Source organism: Oncorhynchus clarkii, chromosome 17, assembly GCF_045791955.1.
Source record: "Oncorhynchus clarkii lewisi isolate Uvic-CL-2024 chromosome 17, UVic_Ocla_1.0, whole genome shotgun sequence".
NCBI classification, from domain to species: Eukaryota; Metazoa; Chordata; class Actinopteri; order Salmoniformes; family Salmonidae; genus Oncorhynchus; species Oncorhynchus clarkii.
In genome coordinates, this window is record NC_092163.1 from 8,541,326 (window position 1) to 8,567,042 (window position 25,717).

The 25,717-nt window shown below is 46.8% G+C and overlaps 2 protein-coding genes across 2 annotated transcripts; one reads left to right on the forward strand and one right to left on the reverse strand.

Moving 5' to 3' along the window:
* The first annotated feature begins 52 nt into the window (after positions 1-52).
* On the forward strand, positions 53-3,861 carry LOC139370197 (thymidine kinase, cytosolic-like). The gene is made up of 7 exons (XM_071109540.1): positions 53-177; positions 356-387; positions 776-889; positions 1,519-1,612; positions 2,548-2,637; positions 2,880-2,999; positions 3,443-3,861. Exons 1-7 carry the CDS (start codon positions 112-114, stop codon positions 3,626-3,628), a joined length of 702 nt encoding a protein of 233 aa, XP_070965641.1. The 5' UTR covers positions 53-111; the 3' UTR covers positions 3,629-3,861.
* Positions 3,862-4,778: 917 nt separating this feature from the next.
* Positions 4,779-25,673, reverse strand: LOC139370196 (synaptogyrin-2-like). The gene is made up of 5 exons (XM_071109539.1): positions 25,388-25,673; positions 19,442-19,574; positions 10,532-10,636; positions 10,104-10,240; positions 4,779-9,776 (listed from the first exon to the last, which is right to left on the reverse strand). The coding sequence occupies exons 1-5, from the start codon at positions 25,505-25,507 to the stop codon at positions 9,522-9,524; spliced, it is 750 nt and encodes a 249-aa protein (XP_070965640.1). The 5' UTR covers positions 25,508-25,673; the 3' UTR covers positions 4,779-9,521.
* Between the last annotated feature and the right edge of the window lie 44 nt (positions 25,674-25,717).

Genomic DNA, 25,717 nt, shown 5'->3' on the forward strand with positions numbered 1-25,717 from the left:
GCGTTTACAGAAACCTCCGCGGCGGGACATTCGTAATCTTTTCAGCCTCGAAAGAGTGCAGAGTTATTTTTCATAATTATTAGAAATATTGTGAAACAGAAGGTTAACGTAATGGAGTGTTTGAATGTTCCAAGAATCCTGCCAAATTCCCCACGGAAAGCTATAGGACAGATCCAGGTACGTTCACATTTTTTTTGAGACAAATGCATGCTAGCATTTTTCCAACGTTACCCTAAACTTTTTTATAATCATATAACAAAACAAATAACTCAATCATATGCAATGCACTGACTGTACGTTCATATTTATATGTTGATCGTACACATCAAACTAATTTCTTCTCATTTGTTTGCAGGTCATCTTTGGCCCAATGTTCTCAGGCAAAAGGTTTCCGTTCGCTAATTCTACATAAACATCTGTGTATTTGTTAACGACAAGAGCTAAGATGTTGTACCGACAGCCAGTGAACCACCGTAACTTGATGGCACAACAATAACAACTCGTTAGAATTGTAGCCCGCCAAATGTAACAGTGTGTAGTACACGGTGTACTGTAGTCAGCATCTCAAGCACTGCTCGTAACAAGCTACTGCAGTGTACTTTACATAGTATTATAAATTAGAACATATTAGTCATTAAATAGGATCTTTGCATTTATCCTATAAACTGTAACCATCTACTCCACGTCAGTGTTTTAGAGAGCGCTTCATAGCTGTATTACTAGTTTGTGAGACATTTTCTCTATAACTGACTGAAATCTATTTTCTTATTAACAGCACTGAGTTGATAAGGCGAGTGCGTCGTTTCCAGATCGCTCAGTACAACTGTTTGGTGGTCAAATATGCCAAAGATACACGCTACTCTGAGAAGGGCATGGCCACGCACGACAAGTAAGAACACTCTGGTTTATGTCAAATACATGATCTCCTGATTTGTATAGATAACATTACATTTAACCGCACCCCCATGAACTAATTAATACCTCGTTTCACCTGATTCTCATTGTTGCCACCCAGGACAACAGTCGTTTCCCCTCTGCTTTTGCGAGGTTGAACAGTAGAATACACAAGGTGTCATTGTGACATGTGGCGGTGCATCAGCAGTTTCTCTCGTTGGGTCACTCACCGACAGACAATCAAATAGCCCATGTCAGCTAACATTTTTTAGATTGCTAAATGAGTTTAGCGGCCAGCTATTTAAACTTGTTATCATGGTCGAATTACCAGCCTGGGGCCCGATTGTTTTTTTTGTTTTTTGTCAGTCTCACTCAGATATATTAAAAACGTTCAACATTTTTCTCCACCCTGTTGCAAAATGTGCAGAATTGCATGAAATTAGCTGTATAACAGTTCATTATCCTCTCTGCCCCATGGCAAAATGAACCGAATTGCAGCATCACTAATGTATTTAGTAGGATGGTCTCTTTTTTTAATATATGTATGTATGTATGTATGTGTGTATATGTATGTATGTATGTATGTATGTATATTTTATTTATTTATTTATACACAAACACCAGAAACACAATGGAAGCTGTACCAGCCAACTGCCTGAGCGACGTGCGTTCTCTAGCTCTGCAGGCGTGCGTCATCGGAATCGACGAAGGGCAGTTTGTAAGTATAGAACATTAGTCTGTTAGCCTCTCACTGTGTCCAACAGAGTGATCCTCTTTGTTCCTCACTAGATCATTACCTGTATGTCCTCTACAGCTAAATAAGCTGCCATTGATATGCATCTGTTACAGTCATCTGTTAAGCACGTGGCATCATCAGCACCATAGTCCTTAGTGTTATGACCTCGGCCCACCTTTTCTCAAACGTCTCCCCCAGACGTTCCACGTATTTAAACTATTCCAGAGCGAGCACACCTGATTCAACTGGTCAACTAATCATCAGGCCCTTGACTAGTTGAATCAAGGCTACAACAGAACTGTGAAATGTCTCTGAGGAGATCACTGACCTAGGCAACATTACCAATGGCTACATTACCTACATTACACTGACCTAGGCTACATTACCTACATTACACTGACCTAGGCTACATTACCTACATTACACTGACCTAGGCTACATGACCTACATTACACTGACCTAGGCTACATTACCTACATTACACTGACCTAGGCTACATTACCTACATTACACTGACCTAGGCTACATTACCTACATTACCTACATTACACTGACCAGGCTACATTACCTACATTACACTGACCAGGCTACATTACCTACATTACACTGACCAGGCTACATTACCAATGGCTACATTACCTACATTACACTGACTTAGGCTACATTACCTACATTACACTGACCAGGCTACATTACCTACATTACACTGACCTAGGCTACATTACCTACATTACACTGACCTAGGCTACATTACCTACATTACACTGACCTAGGCTACATTACCTACATTACACTGACCTAGGCTACATTACCTACATTACACTGACCCAGGCTACATTACCAATGAGGTCCTAACTGTTATAGCCGTATGCTTATGAATCCATGTCATATTCTTCTTATTTTGGTGTGTTTGTCAGTTCCCAGACATAGTGCAGTTCTGTGAGGAGATGGCCAACATGGGGAAGACTATAATCGTAGCGGCCCTGGACGGAACCTTCCAGAGAAAGGTAAACATGGATGAGGAGTCCTATCCAACGTCTGCTGCCTGCCTCCTGGTTGTCGAGCATCGTAATCATGTCGTCATCGGTAACAGTTGTCTCAGAGAATAGAATATTTTACATGTAGAGTTTCAGTTTAATTTGAATTAATAACTGCGTATGAATGATGCGTGTCTGTCTGTTTCAGACAGTACCGTTCTCTGGCTAGTGTACTGTCTGACCTAACTCTGCCCTGTCCTGTCTGTCTGCAGCCCTTTGGAGACATCCTGAACCTGGTTCCCCTGGCTGAGAGCGTTGTGAAGCTGAACGCTGTCTGTATGCAGTGTTACAAGGAGGCAGCATACACCAAGAGACTGGGGGCAGAGAAAGAGGTGAGGGGGAGGGGGGATGGGGGAAGAGGGGATGTGATTTATATTAGAACTGAGAAGGGATCATACAGTAGAAACATCACATGCCTTTCAGACTCAAAGGTTGTATTCCCTTGAACTTCTGGGAGTGAAATGAGACTGGTGGTTTTTCATATCCTCTTTGTCGTCACAACCGATCTCTATTGACATTCAGTGTCCTGGTCTACCTGCTTCTCTCCCTTTCTGAAATACCCTCTTGATCTCTATCATCCCTGTTTTATTAGTCAACCAGTTAGGAATGAAAAGTCCCTGCAGGAATCACAGTTATCACTGTGTCCCATTTCACCGTTTATAACCCATCCTATCTTTTCACATCTGCCCAAAGGAGTAAGGAGGTTGATTTTAGGTCTGTGCCTGTATTTGGACATGATCTCACTTCCTGTTTCTTGTCTGTGCCCCGCCCCCAGGTGGAGGTGATTGGTGGAGCCGATATGTACCATGCGCGGTGCAGGAAGTGTTACGGTGGCCTGATGGATGTGTTGAAGGAGAATAGCGCCCTCCACAGGGACGAGACGCCACCGCATGTGATGACAGGGAAACTGCTTGACAACACTACATCGCCACGGAAACTCTTCGCCACCCTGCAACTCTGATCATTACCAGTAGACTATTCTTAAAGGGATAGTTCACACATGACTTTAAAGGGGAAGTTGACTTGAATTGGAACTTTGAATGAGATGGTGAACAATCCCTTTGAATTTTAGGTTTGGTAATTTGACTGGAGATGAGGGATAGTTGACTTAATTTTCTAATTGGGAGTAATGAACTATCCCTTTTAAGTTTTGCACTTGGAATGAGCTTGGACAATAAATGAAGCTCCCATCAACCCGCTGAACGGTATGGTATCTGTGTAGTAACTGTCATTTTATAGGGCTTCATGTACTTAGTACATATCATATTTTGTAAGGCTTGGATACACCTGCTAAAACATACATACTGCCGCGCAATGAGTCTAGTGGACACAACTTAATATTCACCTGTTACTTTTTATAGTTCTGGTCTGATTTGCCTCATAATACAAATAAATATATATATATATCTTTTATGTTAATTTATGGTTTGTGTTCAGTCATTTTCCGGATTTTACAAAATCTTAAGTCGAACCCATAACTTAGTGAGCAAGGTCTTTTTTTTGTGCCAATCACCCCCAAAAAAACATAAGGTGAAGGGGCTCGGTTGTGCCATTACATCATGCCAATTGCACGCTCCCTCAACATGAGACATCTGGCATTGTGTTGTGACAATTGCACCTTTTAGTGGCCTTTTATTATCCCCAGCACAAGGTGCACCTGTCTAATAATGCTGTTTAATCAGCTTCTTGATATGCCACATCTGTCAGGTGGATGGATTATCTTGGCAATGGAGAAATGCTCACTAACAGGGATGTTAACACATTTGTGCTCAACATTAGAGAGAAGCTTTTTGTGCGTATAGGGAACATTTTGTGTTTCTTCAGCTCATGAAACATGCACCCAACACTTAACATTATAGTTGCCAATCACCCTAGTGAACTGAGTGAAAGAAATGGCGTTGGATTGCAATCCAATGTACTAGCCTTGACTGAAATAACCTGTTTAGGTCTTGGCAGTTGGCACGTTGTTGTACAGTACAACTAGCTGCCAATTTAAGATGATTTTTATGGTAACACAAATCCCCAAAGCACATGTTACCAGTACTGTAGCATGGTTACATTAGACAGTCTCTTCAATCTGGACTTGTAAACATGTCTTTTTTTTAAACCAGTCAGATTATGAGCAGATTTTATTCTGCCCCACGCCGACACACACGTCATTTAGACAGAACAGAAGTTGAATTAGAACCTTGTGACATCACAGCTGTTGAAAGACACTTCCTTATACAACAATGGATTCAATAGAACACAACTGAACTAACAGGTTTCTGGTGCTATCATTTTTTTTTTGTGTATTAAAGTTAAGTGAGACACAGAATTTGCAAATAAACTTCATAAATGTAAAATAAGTGAGGAACTCAAATCTACACTATTTCATTTAGATCAGTGGTGGTGGTGGTGATCAAATGGCAAATCAAAACCACACAGAGAACCAATGATGTAACACGATAAAACAATGGACAAGAAGTGAAATATACACATCGCCCCTACAACTACAGAAAACAAAACGCAATCAATTAACAACCCATAACTAAACTACAAATCACATACTTACAGAAGTCTTGGCTATCGATCAATCATAGATACAAAGGTTGCACACTGGGGAGGTTACATTTGAACAGTAAGGCTGCATTTACACAGGCAGCCCAATTCTGATCTTTTTCCCAATTATTGGCAAAAGATCTGATCTCACTGGTCAAAAGATCAGAATTGGGCTGCCTGTGTAGTTTGCCGCCTTACTAGGCCACGCTGGACATTAGGGGGTATGTTCAGAATTGCAAACAACAAATTGCAACATCACTCATCTCCCATACACAAACCCGACAGTTATGAACACAAGGCAACAGTTTGATAATCCTGAATATGCCCTTCAGTTTTTGCTCAAGTGCGTGCCATCATGGCTTTAAATGACTTTGTCCACGGTTTTATAATGTAAATATATGGACAGTTTGAGGAGGTTGATTGGGCAAATAGAGTGTATACACCATCGCGTTTGAGCCTTCTGTAGGAAGGACACTTCACACAGGCACTAGCAGAAAAGTTGAAATGGTTGGTGACACTATCAGTGGAGGCTGGCTCATATTAATGTCTGGAATGGAATCAAACATAAGACAACCACGTGTCTGATACCATTCCAGCCATTATTCTGAGCCGTCCTCCCCTCAGCAGCCTCCACTGTCCTGTATACATAGAAATACAGAGGGAGTGTTTCCACCCTCCCTAAATGTTCCCATTAGCCTTGCATAGTAGCATCACTCATATTTAATAAATGCAACCCTGTGTCCCAAATGTCACCCTAATCCCTATGTAGTGCACATCTTTAGACTAGGGCCCATATAGTGTAGTGCACTATATAGGGAATAGGGTGCCATTTTGGACACACAGTGAGGTCTTCCCTTTGGCCAAGTGGACTCCAATGATGTGTTTATATACAACGTATCTTTGTGTGTCTATATTTACCTACACACATCTATATGTGAATATGTACATCTATGCTTGTCTATGGTAGACTCAAGGTCACCATGGTGTCAACATTACATACAGTAAGTCTAAGGCACCGTCAACAAAGTATACCAGGGTTCTTGTTAAGGAGAAGTGCATAACATTTCCATAGAAGCCAGTCTTTAATGGATTCTACGTTTTCAGTCTTAACCTTTAATGGATTCTACGTTTGCTGTTTTCAGTCTTATCCTTTAATGGATTCTACGTCTGCTGTTTTCAGTCTTATCCTTTAAAGGATTCTACGTTTTCAGTCTTATCCTTTAATGGATTCTACGTCTGCTGTTTTCAGTCTTATCCTTTAATGGATTCTACGTTTTCAGTCTTATCCTTTAATGGATTCTACGTCTGCTGTTTTCAGTCTTATCCTTTAATGGATTCTACATCTGCTGTTTTCAGTCTTATCCTTTAATGGATTCTACGTCTGCTGTTTTCAGTCTTATCCTTTAATGGATTCTCTACGTCTGCTGTTTTCAGTCTTATCCTTTAATGGATTCTACATCTGCTGTTTTCAGTCTTATCCTTTAAAAGCGGCAATCAGCAGTTGAAACAATAACAAACCGTCTCCCCACCCGTTTCGGTAAAAAGCTGAGGGACGGGGCTCAAACTCAGAGTTATGGATACGAGGACTGACCATCCATGATATCAAAATTATAGTTAACCATGTTGAGGCTAAATAGTGTTTGTTTATATTTACTTTGTTTACAAACATTGGAGTAAAAAAAAAAATGCTTATTTTGGGTTCTGATGGGGTACAACAATTGAACTAACCTCATGAGGCATTTATAAGTTCTATTCTTCAAGAATCAATTGATACATTTTTGGACATATTAAATGATATGTATCTGCAGGTTGCCACTTTAAAGAAGCAATTGATGAAATCCCAAGTATTGTACTGTTATCAAGTGCTTAAGTTAGTCCTGTATGACTTACATTTAAAGTCAGTCAGATGATTTGAAGTAGTAATCTATGAAGTGCCAAAGCACACTTGGACCTTGGTGGACCGGAGCTATGCAGCAGCCCTTGGTCATGTTCATTAGTGCACACCACAGCAAAACCTCTTGCAATGATAAACAAACTAAGCATTTGCCTGATGAAAACCTTCCAACTGTTTTACTTGTTTTGAAAGCAGTAACTCCTCTCAATGTACTCTGAACATTTAATGACTCTAGGACCAAGAAAATGTATTCAAAATAGCTTCTGAAGTTCGGTAATTGTGTGTTTGTTCATATGTAGCCGGTTTTTCTTCCATTTGGTGCCTAATGAACATGACCCAGCTGCTACACTGAGGTTCCTGAAGTCAGTCTTGGCAGTAAGAGGATTTATTCATGAATGACTTTTCCCTTTAGTAGTACAAAGCAGGGAGTGGTCTGAGACTCAGAACGACTGATAGGAAACCCACTAGGTAATACAAACCATAGATGGCTTTATCTAGCGGCAGTGGAAGACTTCTGTGCTGATTCTCCCCCCTTTTCCAGTGCACATGGTTCTAAAAGCATAGCACTGGTGTCAGGATTGGCTGTGAGGCTGGAGGGAGATTCCATTGTCAAAGCCATGGGGGGGGAAAGTAGGCCAGTGCAGTGCACGCTTTTGGAGAAGGGTGGACAATTGGGACTCTAATTTATCTCCTGGTTACAAGCCTGGTTTCAACCTATCCAGTTGCTATAGTTTTTGTGGACAGTATACATAAAAATATGACTGAAAACTCAATCAGTACATAAATGACTAGATAGGAACATGCATATTACACAGATCAGTTGAGCAAACAAGCCTGGTGTTTTCAACGGGCGGTTTAATTTAACGTGCGGTTTAATGAGCGGTTTAATGTGTTTTTTTCCCTTGGGCTTTTTATGGCTTTACCTTGACTGTTATCAGATAAACCCTGTCTAAGAGTTATGAGAAAGGACTTGTAGACTGAATCCTAAATGACACCCTATCCCCTATATATATAGTGCACTACTTTTAACCAGAGCCTTATGGGTCCTGGTCAAAAGTAGTGCACTATAAAGGGAATTGGGTGCCATTTGGGACACAACCAAAGTGCCTACGGCTCCTGAAGTGGGACAAAAACCCAGCAGTTTACATAGGACATTAATAGTAAGGCTTTCTTGGGCATTTGGCTTATCCTGTAGAATTCAGTAGTCTCACGATACACTGGTCAATTAAATAAACATACTTCTTTGACATTGAATAAAACATTGTGCTTGCATGTCATCAAGATAATTGTGCTAAATTGAAAACAAAAAGATAAAATGTTTTTAAAAAAAAGACACTACAGCCATTCAAAGAATTGGCGTTTCAACTATGAATATCTAGTATGTACAGACACCAGAGGAGGCTGGTGGGAGGAAGATATAGGAGGATCGGCTCACTAATGGCTAGAATGAAATAAATGGAACCGAGTCAAACATGTGGTTTCCATATTTGATACCGTTCCATTTATTCCATCCCAGCCATTACAATGAGCAGGTCCTCCTATATCTTCCTCCCACCAGCCTCCTCTGACAGACACATTCTCCTTCCTTCTGGAGCACAGAAGCAGGGGACTACAGTTCTGAACAGAGAGGGAGGGAGACAAGCACACTGATTAGCTAAAGCAAGCACTTGCCCCTCCCACGAGAGCTCTCATTGGCTGTTTTTTGCATATCCCAAATCATGTGAGCTCCAGTGTCACGTGACCAGGACCTGACTTTTGCCCCTCCCCCTCAGCTGCACCCCTGTCTCAGGGTAGAAGTCTCCTTTTAACCACATCATCCACTGAATTAGTAGTAGGCAGACCTGTGTTCAAACACTATTTAAAACCATTTCAAATACTTTACCGGTCTGTGCTTTCATCCACTTTCCCTGTTGCAAATTAAACCAATAGAAAGGTTGACAGACCCCACCCACCTTGCACTCCAGACAGACCCCACCCACCTTGCACTCCAGACAGACCCCACCCACCTTGCACTCCAGACAGACCCCACCCACCTTGCACTCCAGACAGACCCCACCCACCTTGCACTCCAGACAGACCCCACCCACCTTGCACTCCAGACAGACCCCACCCACCTTTCACTCCAGACAGACCCCACCCACCTTGCACTCCAGACAGACCCCACCCACCTTGCACTCCAGACAGACAAAAGCAAAATAAATATTTCAAATACTATTTGAACCCAGGTCTGGTGATAAGGAGCTTCCACTTCCTTTCTCCATAATTCTATCCCAGTAATAGTATGGTGAAATTGCCCCTTGGCCTAGACACTGATCTTGGGTCAGTTTTGCATTTCCCCCACTAATGGTTAAGGTTAGGAATGGGGGAAGTGAAGCTGATCCTAGACCTGTACCTAAGGGGAAACTTCACGCGGAGCCCCTCAGTAGTTGGGGGGTTGGTATTCCCCCTGGGGTTGGGTGGTGGTGGTGATGGTGCTGGGGGTGAAGGGGGGTTGTTGGAAGTCGTCTGGCGCGCTGGAAGGGTACGGGGAGTAGGTGGTGGGGGTGTAGGCCGAGGGGGCGTAGGTCGGAGGGTAAGGGGTGTGCTGCTCCGGTGGAGACTCGGCATAGATGCTCTGGGTGACATCGGCAACACCACGGCGATATCTCCCCAAAGCGAAGTAGGTTAGGATTCCCTGTTGTAGACACAAAGAGGAGTCAATTCATGAATTCAATCAGTCAGTTAATGAATCCATCAGTCGATTAATCAATTAGTGAATGAATAATTCAGTCAGTTAATGAATCAATTAATACATTCAATCAGTCAGTTAATGAATCAATTAGTGAATGAATAATTCAGTCAGTCAATTAATCAATTAGTGAATGAATAATTCAGTCAGTTAATGAATGGAGTCAGTCAGTTACTGAAGAGGTCAATCAGTGTGGTGAAGTTATGACCAGGCCATAGTGTAGGTGTTGTAAAGGAGAGGCAGTAAGGCAGCTGTAGTGACAGTCCTCCTCACCCAGGTGGCGATAGAGAAGAAAGAGAAGGCAATGGCGGAGCGGGCGGCGTCCTGGGGGATTCCTTTGACATCAAGCGTGCGACTCCATTGGCTAGTCAGGAGGCAGAAACACACGAACCACAGGAACGTCCACACAACTGATACAAACAGACAAGAAACATGGGATATACATATTTACACTACAACTACCTACAGGGTCACGTTCATTAGGGAACACAACTGAAAACGTTATGAAACCTTTTATCAATGGGATTTTTTAAAATATATATATATATATATATAAGCATTTCTTATTGTACGTTCCAGGCAGTCCTGCCCCGTTTCAGTCCGTTTTCTTCCATGTGGTGCTATGATGAACAAGACCCAGGTGCCTGGAAGCTCTTTCCTCACACCACAACCCTAGGTCCACACACACCCCCCCTCCTCACCTGAGAATCCCAGGTCGGCCATGACAGCGTACTTCCTCTCCTTCGCGTTGCTCATCAGCGGCATGTAGGCGTCCAATAGGAGGAAGAAAAAACAGGCCAGGAAGGCTGGAGAAACAAAGATACTTTAGAAATATAGATTTTAACACTTTATTGAGACCGTAAGGAAATGAGGTGGGGAGTCAGGCAAGTGGGAGAAACAGGAAGGATGCAGGGTTTGAACCCCAGTCTCCTGAGGGGTGTCGTATTGAGACAAGGAATCAACCCCAGTCTCCTGAGGGGAGTCGTATTAAGGAATCAACCCCAGTCTCCTGAGGGGAGTTGTATTATGAGACAAGGAATCAACCCCAGTCTCCTGACGGGAGTCGTATGAGACAAGGAATCAACCCCAGTCTCCTGAGGGGAGTCGTATTAAGGAATCAACCCCAGTCTCCTGAGGGGAGTCGTATTATGAGACAAGGAATCAACCCCAGTCTCCTGCAGGGGAGTCGTATTATGAGACAAGGAATCAACCCCAGTCTCCTGAGGGGAGTCGTATTATGAGACAAGGAATCAACCCCAGTCTCCTGAGGGGAGTCGTATGAGACAAGGAATCAACCCGTCTCCTGAGGGGAGTCGTATGATGAGACAAGGAATCAACCCGTCTCCTGCAGGGGAGTCGTATGATGAGACAAGGAATCAACCCCAGTCTCCTGAGGGGAGTCGTATTATGAGACAAGGAATCAACCCCAGTCTCCTGAGGGGAGTCGTATGAGACAAGGAATCAACCCGTCTCCTGAGGGGAGTCGTATGATGAGACAAGGAATCAACCCGTCTCCTGCAGGGGAGTCGTATGATGAGACAAGGAATCAACCCCAGTCTCCTGAGGGGAGTCGTATTGAGACAAGGAATCAACCCCAGTCTCCTGAGGGGAGTCGTATTAAGGAATCAACCCCAGTCTCCTGAGGGGAGTTGTATTATGAGACAAGGAATCAACCCCAGTCTCCTGACGGGAGTCGTATGAGACAAGGAATCAACCCCAGTCTCCTGAGGGGAGTCGTATTAAGGAATCAACCCCAGTCTCCTGACGGGAGTCGTATGAGACAAGGAATCAACCCCAGTCTCCTGAGGGGAGTCGTATTAAGGAATCAACCCCAGTCTCCTGAGGGGAGTCGTATTATGAGACAAGGAATCAACCCCAGTCTCCTGCAGGGGAGTCGTATTATGAGACAAGGAATCAACCCCAGTCTCCTGAGGGGAGTCGTATTATGAGACAAGGAATCAACCCCAGTCTCCTGAGGGGAGTCGTATGAGACAAGGAATCAACCCGTCTCCTGAGGGGAGTCGTATGATGAGACAAGGAATCAACCCGTCTCCTGCAGGGGAGTCGTATGATGAGACAAGGAATCAACCCCAGTCTCCTGAGGGGAGTCGTATTATGAGACAAGGAATCAACCCCAGTCTCCTGAGGGGAGTCGTATGAGACAAGGAATCAACCCGTCTCCTGAGGGGAGTCGTATGATGAGACAAGGAATTAACCCGTCTCCTGCAAGGGAGTCGTATGATGAGACAAGGAATCAACCCCAGTCTCCTGAGGGGAGTCGTATGATGAGACAAGGAATCAACCCCAGTCTCCTGAGGGGAGTCGTATGATGAGACAAAGAATCAACCCCAGTCTCCTGAGGGAAGTCGTATTATGAGACAAGGAATCAACCCCAGTCTCCTGCAGGGGAGTCGTATTATGAGACAAGGAATCAACCCCAGTCTCCTGAGGGGAGTCGTATTATGAGACAAGGAATCAACCCCAGTCTCCTGAGGGGAGTCGTATGAGACAAGGAATCAACCCGTCTCCTGAGGGGAGTCGTATGATGAGACAAGGAATCAACCCGTCTCCTGCAGGGGAGTCGTATGATGAGACAAGGAATCAACCCCAGTCTCCTGAGGGGAGTCGTATTATGAGACAAGGAATCAACCCCAGTCTCCTGAGGGGAGTCGTATGAGACAAGGAATCAACCCGTCTCCTGAGGGGAGTCGTATGATGAGACAAGGAATCAACCCGTCTCCTGCAGGGGAGTCGTATGATGAGACAAGGAATCAACCCCAGTCTCCTGAGGGGAGTCGTATTGAGACAAGGAATCAACCCCAGTCTCCTGAGGGGAGTCGTATTAAGGAATCAACCCCAGTCTCCTGAGGGGAGTTGTATTATGAGACAAGGAATCAACCCCAGTCTCCTGACGGGAGTCGTATGAGACAAGGAATCAACCCCAGTCTCCTGAGGGGAGTCGTATTAAGGAATCAACCCCAGTCTCCTGACGGGAGTCGTATGAGACAAGGAATCAACCCCAGTCTCCTGAGGGGAGTCGTATTAAGGAATCAACCCCAGTCTCCTGAGGGGAGTCGTATTATGAGACAAGGAATCAACCCCAGTCTCCTGCAGGGGAGTCGTATTATGAGACAAGGAATCAACCCCAGTCTCCTGAGGGGAGTCGTATTATGAGACAAGGAATCAACCCCAGTCTCCTGAGGGGAGTCGTATGAGACAAGGAATCAACCCGTCTCCTGAGGGGAGTCGTATGATGAGACAAGGAATCAACCCGTCTCCTGCAGGGGAGTCGTATGATGAGACAAGGAATCAACCCCAGTCTCCTGAGGGGAGTCGTATTATGAGACAAGGAATCAACCCCAGTCTCCTGACGGGAGTCGTATGAGACAAGGAATCAACCCCAGTCTCCTGAGGGGAGTCGTATTAAGGAATCAACCCCAGTCTCCTGAGGGGAGTCGTATTATGAGACAAGGAATCAACCCCAGTCTCCTGCAGGGGAGTCGTATTATGAGACAAGGAATCAACCCCAGTCTCCTGAGGGGAGTCGTATTATGAGACAAGGAATCAACCCCAGTCTCCTGAGGGGAGTCGTATGAGACAAGGAATCAACCCGTCTCCTGAGGGGAGTCGTATGATGAGACAAGGAATCAACCCGTCTCCTGCAGGGGAGTCGTATGATGAGACAAGGAATCAACCCCAGTCTCCTGAGGGGAGTCGTATTATGAGACAAGGAATCAACCCCAGTCTCCTGAGGGGAGTCGTATGAGACAAGGAATCAACCCGTCTCCTGAGGGGAGTCGTATGATGAGACAAGGAATCAACCCGTCTCCTGCAGGGGAGTCGTATGATGAGACAAGGAATCAACCCCAGTCTCCTGAGGGGAGTCGTATTGAGACAAGGAATCAACCCCAGTCTCCTGAGGGGAGTCGTATTAAGGAATCAACCCCAGTCTCCTGAGGGGAGTTGTATTATGAGACAAGGAATCAACCCCAGTCTCCTGACGGGAGTCGTATGAGACAAGGAATCAACCCCAGTCTCCTGAGGGGAGTCGTATTAAGGAATCAACCCCAGTCTCCTGACGGGAGTCGTATGAGACAAGGAATCAACCCCAGTCTCCTGAGGGGAGTCGTATTAAGGAATCAACCCCAGTCTCCTGAGGGGAGTCGTATTATGAGACAAGGAATCAACCCCAGTCTCCTGCAGGGGAGTCGTATTATGAGACAAGGAATCAACCCCAGTCTCCTGAGGGGAGTCGTATTATGAGACAAGGAATCAACCCCAGTCTCCTGAGGGGAGTCGTATGAGACAAGGAATCAACCCGTCTCCTGAGGGGAGTCGTATGATGAGACAAGGAATCAACCCGTCTCCTGCAGGGGAGTCGTATGATGAGACAAGGAATCAACCCCAGTCTCCTGAGGGGAGTCGTATTATGAGACAAGGAATCAACCCCAGTCTCCTGAGGGGAGTCGTATGAGACAAGGAATCAACCCGTCTCCTGAGGGGAGTCGTATGATGAGACAAGGAATTAACCCGTCTCCTGCAAGGGAGTCGTATGATGAGACAAGGAATCAACCCCAGTCTCCTGAGGGGAGTCGTATGATGAGACAAGGAATCAACCCCAGTCTCCTGAGGGGAGTCGTATGATGAGACAAAGAATCAACCCCAGTCTCCTGAGGGAAGTCGTATTATGAGACAAGGAATCAACCCCAGTCTCCTGCAGGGGAGTCGTATTATGAGACAAGGAATCAACCCCAGTCTCCTGAGGGGAGTCGTATTATGAGACAAGGAATCAACCCCAGTCTCCTGAGGGGAGTCGTATGAGACAAGGAATCAACCCGTCTCCTGAGGGGAGTCGTATGATGAGACAAGGAATCAACCCGTCTCCTGCAGGGGAGTCGTATGATGAGACAAGGAATCAACCCCAGTCTCCTGAGGGGAGTCGTATTATGAGACAAGGAATCAACCCCAGTCTCCTGAGGGGAGTCGTATGAGACAAGGAATCAACCCGTCTCCTGAGGGGAGTCGTATGATGAGACAAGGAATCAACCCGTCTCCTGCAGGGGAGTCGTATGATGAGACAAGGAATCAACCCCAGTCTCCTGAGGGGAGTCGTATTGAGACAAGGAATCAACCCCAGTCTCCTGAGGGGAGTCGTATTAAGGAATCAACCCCAGTCTCCTGAGGGGAGTTGTATTATGAGACAAGGAATCAACCCCAGTCTCCTGACGGGAGTCGTATGAGACAAGGAATCAACCCCAGTCTCCTGAGGGGAGTCGTATTAAGGAATCAACCCCAGTCTCCTGACGGGAGTCGTATGAGACAAGGAATCAACCCCAGTCTCCTGAGGGGAGTCGTATTAAGGAATCAACCCCAGTCTCCTGAGGGGAGTCGTATTATGAGACAAGGAATCAACCCCAGTCTCCTGCAGGGGAGTCGTATTATGAGACAAGGAATCAACCCCAGTCTCCTGAGGGGAGTCGTATTATGAGACAAGGAATCAACCCCAGTCTCCTGAGGGGAGTCGTATGAGACAAGGAATCAACCCGTCTCCTGAGGGGAGTCGTATGATGAGACAAGGAATCAACCCGTCTCCTGCAGGGGAGTCGTATGATGAGACAAGGAATCAACCCCAGTCTCCTGAGGGGAGTCGTATTATGAGACAAGGAATCAACCCCAGTCTCCTGAGGGGAGTCGTATGAGACAAGGAATCAACCCGTCTCCTGAGGGGAGTCGTATGATGAGACAAGGAATCAACCCGTCTCCTGAGGGGAGTCGTATTATGAGACAAGGAATCAACCCCAGTCTCCTGAGGGGAGTCGTATGAGACAAGGAATCAACCCGTCTCCTGAGGGGAGTCGTATGATGAGACAAGGAATCAACCCGTCTCCTGAGGGGAGTCGTATTATGAGACAAGGAATCAACCCCAGTCTCCTGAGGGGAGTCGTATGAGACAAGGAATCAACCCGTCTCCTGAGGGGAGTCGTATGATGAGACAAGGAATCAACCCCAGTCTCCTGAGGGGAGTCGTATTATGAGACAAGGAATCAACCCGTCTCCTGAGGGGAGTTGTATGATGAGACAAGGAATCAACCCGTCTCCTGAGGGGAGTCGTATGATGAGACAAGGAATCAACCCCAGTCTCCTGAGGGGAGTCGTATGATGAGACAAGGAATCAACCCGTCTCCTGAGGGGAGTCGTATGATGAGACAAGGAATCAACCCCAGTCTCCTGAGGGGAGTCGTATGATGAGACAAGGAATCAACCCGTGTCTCCTGAGGGGAGTCGTATTATGAGACAAGGAATCAACCCCAGTCTCCTGAGGGGAGTCGTATTATGAGACAAGGAATCAACCCCAGTCTCCTGAGGGGAGTCGTATTATGAGACAAGGAATCAACCCGTCTCCTGAGGGGAGTCGTATGATGAGACAAGGAATCAACCCCAGTCTCCTGAGGGGAGTCGTATTATGAGACAAGGAATCAACCCCAGTCTCCTGAGGGGAGTCGTATTATGAGACAAGGAATCAACCCCAGTCTCCTGAGGGGAGTCGTATTATGAGACAAGGAATCAACCCCAGTCTCCTGAGGGGAGTCGTATGATGAGACAAGGAATCAACCCCCGTCTCCTGAGGGGAGTCGTATGATGAGACAAGGAATCAACCCCAGTCTCCTGAGGGGAGTCGTATTATGAGACAAGGAATCAACCCCCGTCTCCTGAGGGGAGTCGTATGATGAGACAAGGAATCAACCCCAGTCTCCTGAGGGGAGTCGTATTATGAGACAAGGAATCAACCCCAGTCTCCTGAGGGGAGTCGTATTATGAGACAAGGAATCAACCCCAGTCTCCTGAGGGGAGTCGTATTATGAGACAAGGAATCAACCCCAGTCTCCTGAGGGGAGTCGTATTATGAGACAAGGAATCAACCCCAGTCTCCTGAGGGGAGTCGTATGAGACAAGGAATCAACCCCAGTCTCCTGAGGGGAGTCGTATTATGAGACAAGGAATCAACCCCAGTCTCCTGAGGGGAGTCGTATTATGAGACAAGGAATCAACCCCAGTCTCCTGAGGGGAGTCGTATTATGAGACAAGGAATCAACCCCAGTCTCCTGAGGGGAGTCGTATTATGAGACAAGGAATCAACCCCAGTCTCCTGAGGGGAGTCGTATGATGAGACAAGGAATCAACCCCAGTCTCCTGAGGGGAGTCGTATGATGAGACAAGGAATCAACCCGTCTCCTGAGGGGAGTCGTATTATGAGACAAGGAATCAACCCCAGTCTCCTGAGGGGAGTCGTATTATGAGACAAGGAATCAACCCCAGTCTCCTGAGGGGAGTCGTATTATGAGACAAGGAATCAACCCCAGTCTCCTGAGGGGAGTCGTATGATGAGACAAGGAATCAACCCGTCTCCTGAGGGGAGTCGTATTATGAGACAAGGAATCAACCCGTCTCCTGAGGGGAGTCGTATGATGAGACAAGGAATCAACCCGTCTCCTGAGGGGAGTCGTATGATGAGACAAGGAATCAACCCGTCTCCTGAGGGGAGTCGTATGATGAGACAAGGAATCAACCCGTCTCCTGAGGGGAGTCGTATTATGAGACAAGGAATCAACCCCAGTCTCCTGAGGGGAGTCGTATGATGAGACAAGGAATCAACCCCAGTCTCCTGAGGGGAGACAAGGAATCAACCCGTCTCCTGAGGGGAGTCGTATTATGAGACAAGGAATCAACCCCAGTCTCCTGAGGGGAGTCGTATGATGAGACAAGGAATCAACCCCAGTCTCCTGAGGGGAGTCGTATTATGAGACAAGGAATCAACCAGTCTCCTGAGGGGAGTCGTATGATGAGACAAGGAATCAACCCGTCTCCTGAGGGGAGTCGTATGATGAGACAAGGAATCAACCCGTCTCCTGAGGGGAGTCGTATGATGAGACAAGGAATCAACCCGTCTCCTGAGGGGAGTCGTATGATGAGACAAGGAATCAACCCCAGTCTCCTGAGGGGAGTCGTATTAAGGAATCAACCCCAGTCTCCTGAGGGGAGTCGTATGATGAGACAAGGAATCAACCCCAGTCTCCTGAGGGGAGTCGTATGATGAGACAAGGAATCAACCCGTCTCCTGAGGGGAGTCGTATGATGAGACAAGGAATCAACCAGTCTCCTGAGGGGAGTCGTATGATGAGACAAGGAATCAACCCGTCTCCTGAGGGGAGTCGTATTATGAGACAAGGAATCAACCCCAGTCTCCTGAGGGGAGTCGTATGATGAGACAAGGAATCAACCCGTCTCCTGAGGGGAGTCGTATGATGAGACAAGGAATCAACCCGTCTCCTGAGGGGAGTCGTATGATGAGACAAGGAATCAACCCCAGTCTCCTGAGGGGAGTCGTATGATGAGACAAGGAATCAACCCGTCTCCTGAGGGGAGTCGTATTAAGGAATCAACCAGTCTCCTGAGGGGAGTCGTATGATGAGACAAGGAATCAACCCCAGTCTCCTGAGGGGAGTCGTATTAAGGAATCAACCCGTCTCCTGAGGGGAGTCGTATTAAGGAATCAACCCGTCTCCTGAGGGGAGTCGTATGATGAGACAAGGAATCAACCCGTCTCCTGAGGGGAGTCGTATGATGAGACAAGGAATCAACCCGTCTCCTGAGGGGAGTCGTATGATGAGACAAGGAATCAACCCCAGTCTCCTGAGGGGAGTCGTATGATGAGACAAGGAATCAACCCGTCTCCTGAGGGGAGTCGTATTAAGGAATCAACCCGTCTCCTGAGGGGAGTCGTATGATGAGACAAGGAATCAACCCGTCTCCTGAGGGGAGTCGTATGATGAGACAAGGAATCAACCCGTCTCCTGAGGGGAGTCGTATGATGAGACAAGGAATCAACCCGTCTCCTGAGGGGAGTCGTATGATGAGACAAGGAATCAACCCCAGTCTCCTGAGGGGAGTCGTATGATGAGACAAGGAATCAACCCCAGTCTCCTGAGGGGAGTCGTATTAAGGAATCAACCCGTCTCCTGAGGGGAGTCGTATTAAGGAATCAACCCGTCTCCTGAGGGGAGTCGTATTAAGGAATCAACCCCAGTCTCCTGAGGGGAGTCGTATTAAGGAATCAACCCGTCTCCTGAGGGGAGTCGTATTAAGGAATCAACCCGTCTCCTGAGGGGAGTCGTATTAAGGAATCAACCCGTCTCCTGAGGGGAGTCGTATTAAGGAATCAACCCCAGTCTCCTGAGGGGAGTCGTATTAAGGAATCAACCCGTCTCCTGAGGGGAGTCGTATGATGAGATGTGCCAGGAGTGTTACCACTACACCAAAGCTCTGCATAAAGAGATACTTTCTATAGTCGATTGTCACAGAGACACAAACAATTATTTTTCTGTTATCTGAACCCAGGGCACAACGGCGGGAGATGCCATCTCTGATCCGGTTTGCTACCTGGCCCCGACCAGATTCTTCCACTCAAGGGTGGTTTCCCCCAATCGTAACTATTAGTGGGGGAAATGCTTAACTGTCCCAAGATCAGCATCTTGAGGCGACTTCACCCAACAGCATTTTCTCAGTCAGCCCTGGGATTAGAACCTGTAACCCAGAACCACTAGACTACTTACCTATGACACCGATGCCCACAGCGTAGTGACACGCCGAGTCATTCTGGTTGAAGACGCAATGCGCGTCGGGGCTGTGCGATTTGTTGACAAATCCCTCCGCCGTGATGCAGGAGAAGACCACGATGGAAAAAATCTAAGAAGAGGAAGAGAGGAAAGTTTCAATTTGACTGTGACCTGCATGTTTATTTATCCATCTAGTCGTCTATCAACAACGGGGCCTCGTTTCTCCCTCCAGTCATCTATCACCGAGGGGGCCTCGTTTCTCCCTCCCTCAACGACGGGGCCTCGCTTCTCCCTCCCTCAACGACGGGGCGTCGTTTCTCCCTCCAGTCATCTATCACCGAGGGGGCCTCGTTTCTCCCTCCCTCAACGACGGGGCCTCGTTTCTCCCTCCCTCAACGACGGGGCCTCGTTTCTCCCTCCCTCAACGACGGGGCCTCGTTTCTCCCTCCCTCAACGACGGGGCCTCGTTTCTCCCTCCAGTCATCTATCACCGACGGGGCCTAGTTTCTCCCTCCCTCAACGACGGGGCCTCGTTTCTCCCTCCCTCAACGACGGGGCCTCGTTTCTCCCTCCAGTCATCTATCACCGACAGGGCCTCGTTTCTCCCTCCCTCAACGACGGGGCCTCGTTTCTCCCTCCAGTCATCTATCACCGACATGGCCTCGTTTCTCCCTCCCTCAACGACGGGGCCTCGTTTCTCCCTCCCTCAACGACGGGGCCTCGTTTCTCCCTCCCTCAACGACGGGGCCTCGTTTCTCCCTCCCTCAACGACGGGGCCTCGTTTCTCCCTCCCTCAACGACGGGGCCTCGTTTCTCCCTCCCTCAACGACGGGGCCTCGTTTCTCCCTCCCTCAACGACGGGGCCTCGTTTCTCCCTCCAGTCATCTATCACCGACGGGGCCTCGTTTCTCCCTCCCTCAACGACGGGGCCTCGTTTCTCCCTCCCTCAACGACGGGGCCTCGTTTTTCCCTCCAGTCATCTATCACCGAGGGGGCCAGTAGAAACATACAATGAGAGGAGATGAGAGGTCTTCTGAAAGATATTCTAACAGGCGACATCATCCACTTGGGCTCTCTCTTTTTCCATTCCAATGACTGTGAGAACAGAAAAACTAGGGCCTGATGCCAACACCAGGGTCGTGTTCGTTAGGACATCAGAAAACTGAAAACAAAAATGAACACTTCTTATTGGACGAGTCCAGGAAGTCCCTCCCTGTTTTAGTCTAGTTTTTTCTCTCTCCATTTGGTGCCTAATGAACCGGCCCCAGGCCTTGGTTGTCAGTTCAGTTCCTGTCTCTGTCTCGTTACTGGTCCACCACCGTCATGTGACCCAGCAGCACTGACATACTTGTGACCAGAGATGCCACCAATTTCCTCTTCAAATATTAGTGAGACAGAAATGTGTGTTTCCTTTGAGAATGGGATGGAAAAGAGAGAGAGAAAGGAGAAAATAGTGTCTCTGTCCAGTGAGAGAGAGAGAGAGAGAGAGAGGTTTATTTCACTTGCTTTGGCCATGTAAATACAGGTTTCCCATGCCAATAAAACCCCTTTGGATTGAAATTGAATTCATCAACAGCAGAGAGAGAGAGTCTCCTGACTGAATTCTCTCTTCCCTCAACAGCAGAGAGAGAGTCTCCTGACTGAGGGAAGAGAGAGAATTCAACAGCAGAGAGAGAGTCTCCTGACTGAGGGAAGAGAGAGAATTCAACAGCAGAGAGAGAGAGTCTCCTGACTGAGGGAAGAGAGAGAATTCAACAGCAGAGAGAGAGAGAGAGAGAGAATGCTGACTGGGGAAGAGAGAGAATTCAACAGCAGAGAGAGAGTCTCCTGACTGAGGGAAGAGAGAGAATTCAACAGCAGAGAGAGAGAGTCTCCTGACTGAGGGAAGAGAGAGAATTCAACAGCAGAGAGAGAGAGAGAGAGAGAGAGAATGCTGACTGGGGAAGAGAGAGAATTCAACAGCAGAGAGAGAGAGAGAGAATGCTGACTGGGGAAGAGAGAGAATTCAACAGCAGAGAGAGAGAGAGAGAGAGAGAGAGAATGCTGACTGGGGAAGAGAGAGAATTCAACAGCAGAGAGAGAGAGAGAGAGAGAGAGAGAGAGAGAGAATGCTGACTGGGGAAGAGAGAGAATTCAACAGCAGAGAGAGAGAGAGAGAGAGAGAGAGAATGCTGACTGGGGAAGAGAGAGAATTCAACAGCAGAGAGAGAGAGAGAGAGAGAGAGAATGCTGACTGGGGAAGGAAGAGTGATGGAAGAGAGAGACAAAGGAAACAGTGTGAGAGCACCAACAGATGATAACCCATGTTATTTCCTTACGTCATGTCATACAACAATGGTGTGTGTGTGTGAGTGAGTGAGCGCGTGTGCGAACATGTGTGTATGCGATGGCGAGTGTGTGTTCCACTGGATATGAGAGGGTCATTGGTCGACACTGCCAGAGAGAGCACTGGAGGGAGGGGGCTAGATGGGGTATCACCTTACCTCCCATCTGCCCCTTTCTGCCCCCACCACTAGGGAGCAGAAGTGGTTGTGTCGACAGACAGCACATTCTGTCCAGAGCTAGTGAGTGTCCCAAACAGCTACCTATTCACTAAATAGGGCCCTTCTTTTGACCAGAGCTCCATGGGCCCTGATCAAAAGTAGTGTACTATATAGGCAATAGGATGCCATTTGAGTCACAGACCCTACTGTGTTACACTGTTTACATGTTGGTACGCTACACTGCTCAGGTTTACAGGCTTAAGGGCCAACTACACTGACAATTTACACCGTGTGGCTCTAGTGTTATCTGTTAAGTGGATGTCTCTGTATGGAGGAGACTGAGCAACAGACACCTTGGTGGTATGTAGCTACAAGATCTGAGGTTAGATATTATTGAACAGGGCCTAGGGGCATCTGGTCCTGGTTAGATAATATTGAACAGGGCCTAGGGGTATCTGGTCCTGGTTAGATATTATTGAACAGGGCCTAGGGGCATCTGGTCTTGGTTAGATATTATTGAACAGGGCCTAGGGGCATCTGGTCTTGGTTAGATATTATTGAACAGGGCCTAGGGGCATCTGGTCTTGGTTAGATATTATTGAACAGGGCCTAGGGGCATCTGGTCTTGGTTAGATATTATTGAACAGGGCCTAGGGGCATCTGGTCTTGGTTAGATATTATTGAACAGGGCCTAGGGGCATCTGGTCTTGGTTAGATATTATTGAACAGGGCCTAGGGGCATCTGGTCTTGGTTAGATATTATTGAACAGGGCCTAGGGGCATCTGGTCTTGGTTAGATATTATTGAACAGGGCCTAGGGGCATCTGGTCCTGGTTAGATATTATTGAACAGGGCCTAGGGGCATCTGGTCTTGGTTAGATATTATTGAACAGGGCCTAGGGGCATCTGGTCTTGGTTAGATATTATTGAACAGGGCCTAGGGGCATCTGGTCTTGGTTAGATATTATTGAACAGGGCCTAGGGGCATCTGGTCTTGGTTAGATATTATTGAACAGGGCCTAGGGGCATCTGGTCTTGGTTAGATATTATTGAACAGGGCCTAGGGGCATCTGGTCTTGGTTAGATATTATTGAACAGGGCCTAGGGGCATCTGGTCTTGGTTAGATATTATTGAACAGGGCCTAGGGGCATCTGGTCTTGGTTAGATATTATTGAACAGGGCCTAGGGGCATCTGGTCTTGGTTAGATATTATTGAACAGGGCCTAGGGGCATCTGGTCTTGGTTAGATATTATTGAACAGGGCCTAGGGGCATCTGGTCTTGGTTAGATATTATTGAACAGGGCCTAGGGGCATCTGGTCCTGGTTAGATATTATTGAACAGGGCCTAGGGGCATCTGGTCCTGGTTAGATATTATTGAACAGGGCCTAGGGGCATCTGGTCTTGGTTAGATATTATTGAACAGGGCCTAGGGGCATCTGGTCCTGGTTAGATATTATTGAACAGGGCCTAGGGGCATCTGGTCTTGGTTAGATATTATTGAACAGGGCCTAGGGGCATCTGGTCTTGGTTAGATATTATTGAACAGGGCCTAGGGGCATCTGGTCCTGGTTAGATATTATTGAACAGGGCCTAGGGGCATCTGGTCTTGGTTAGATATTATTGAACAGGGCCTAGGGGCATCTGGTCCTGGTTAGATATTATTAAACAGGGCCTAGGGGCATCTGGTCCTGGTTAGATATTATTGAACAGGGCCTAGGGGCATCTGGTCCTGGTTAGATATTATTGAACAGGGCCTAGGGGCATCTGGTCTTGGTTAGATATTATTGAACAGGGCCTAGGGGCATCTGGTCTTGGTTAGATATTATTGAACAGGGCCTAGGGGCATCTGGTCCTGGTTAGATATTATTGAACAGGGCCTAGGGGCATCTGGTCTTGGTTAGATATTATTGAACAGGGCCTAGGGGCATCTGGTCCTGGTTAGATATTATTGAACAGGGCCTAGGGGCATCTGGTCTTGGTTAGATATTATTGAACAGGGCCTAGGGGCATCTGGTCTTGGTTAGATATTATTGAACAGGGCCTAGGGGCATCTGGTCTTGGTTAGATATTATTGAACAGGGCCTAGGGGCATCTGGTCTTGGTTAGATATTATTGAACAGGGCCTAGGGGCATCTGGTCTTGGTTAGATATTATTGAACAGGGCCTAGGGGCATCTGGTCTTGGTTAGATATTATTGAACAGGGCCTAGGGGCATCTGGTCTTGGTTAGATATTATTGAACAGGGCCTAGGGGCATCTGGTCTTGGTTAGATATTATTGAACAGGGCCTAGGGGCATCTGGTCTTGGTTAGATATTATTGAACAGGGCCTAGGGGCATCTGAAAAGTAGATAGATGTCGCACCCACACAACATTTTTTGGACTTCCTCAAACCTAATGGACCAATCAAACCAGGAAGATCCCTAAAATTACAATCTCTACCATTAGACATATCAGACCACAGACTGACTAACTGGGCCTCTCTCTCTTCCTCTTTGGAAAGTCCCTCTCACTGCCTTCTGGTGGATCAACGTGACATTACAACATGGCTGTTGCTGCTACCACTCACTTCTTTCTATATGACACGTCTTTTCCTATGTCAAAGAATAGGCCTAATGTTGAGGGGAAAACGATTTTTCTCAGTTTAATTTGTGTGTGTGATTGTCATTATTGGACAAACAGGCCCTGGTATCTCAGAAGGCAGAAGTGTCCATGTGTTTAGGCTACTTTAGACTGTTGTCCCATTACGTCCTTTGTCCTATAACCTCACCTGTATCAGACAATGGAAACAAACAGTGTTCACTAAGTGTCACTTCAGCCTAGTTCAAGCTGTGTGAATCCTTTAAGTCTGATATATATACACTTCTGCGTTGTGTTTCTAAACAATAACAGCAGCAGCCACAGGCATCACATGGGGGCTAGTTCCCCTCAGTGTGTGTGGGTGTGTTGGTAACATCTTCAACACATTGTGTCATGCATATGGACTGACAATGAAGCTCCATGTAAGCCTGGTTGGAAGTGTAGCCTAGGCACATAGCTAGGCCTAATCAATTGATCAAATAACCAACCCCCCTCCATTATCGCTTCAATAGTATCCTGATTGTTGTTGTCAACAGTCGCACGTCCGCGTGAGCAGCTGTACTTTGCCGTGTCGTGACATCAACTGTAACATTATACATCTATCAAGAGGAATACGAGTCGACAATAACACATTGGCTAATATGCAATTAGAGGGCCATCTGTGGTAAAAATATATATTTGGGATGACCAGATCAACATTTAACACATACGGAATAGTTCGCTCAGTTGCGTTAGATATTATCCAAAGACAAAGTGACAGGTGACGTTAGACAATGTCTTAATTAACGTTAAGCCTCTGTGCTCAACTTCCTTGAAACATTTTAGTCAATAAGTAACTCCCGTTATTACTCTCTGTGTTCCTTGCCTGGTCAAACTCACCCAACTCAAGAAGCGCACGATAGTGTGCGGTTGTTTAGCAAACTTGTGAAAGTCGAAGCCACCGCCTGCGAGCGAAGCTCCGTACGCACTAGCGCCACCAACTCCCCCGGTCTCCTCCATCTCTGTCGCTCAACTTCAGCACAGGTCACAAGACAAGCAGCCGTTGATTTAGCCACGAATCTTCCTTGTAACACACAGATCGCTAGACTACCAACCGCCTTCTTGTTTTCTCGCCAACGACTTTCCTGAAAGTAAAAGGACGCCTACAACGACGTACGTGGCGTGCTATCTCCCAAGGGACCGTCGTGAAAATGTCATTTCACACAAAAG

What these genes read in the sequence shown, in the direction of transcription:
- LOC139370196 (XM_071109539.1), bottom strand. Translation starts at nt 25,507, where the DNA reads ATGGAGGAGACCGGGGGAGTTGGTGGCGCTAGTGCGTACGGAGCTTCG. An exon ending in GGCCGACCTGGGATTCTCAG is followed by an intron (nt 10,241 to 10,531) that starts GTGAGGAGGGGG and finishes TGTTTGTATCAG; the next exon opens with TTGTGTGGACGTTCCTGTGG. An exon ending in TCTTCTCTATCGCCACCTGG is followed by an intron (nt 9,777 to 10,103) that starts GTGAGGAGGACT and finishes TGTCTACAACAG; the next exon opens with GGAATCCTAACCTACTTCGC.
- LOC139370197 (XM_071109540.1), top strand. Translation starts at nt 112, where the DNA reads ATGGAGTGTTTGAATGTTCCAAGAATCCTGCCAAATTCCCCACGGAAA. An exon ending in CCAATGTTCTCAGGCAAAAG is followed by an intron (nt 388 to 775) that starts GTTTCCGTTCGC and finishes TCTTATTAACAG; the next exon opens with CACTGAGTTGATAAGGCGAG. An exon ending in GAATCGACGAAGGGCAGTTT is followed by an intron (nt 1,613 to 2,547) that starts GTAAGTATAGAA and finishes TGTGTTTGTCAG; the next exon opens with TTCCCAGACATAGTGCAGTT.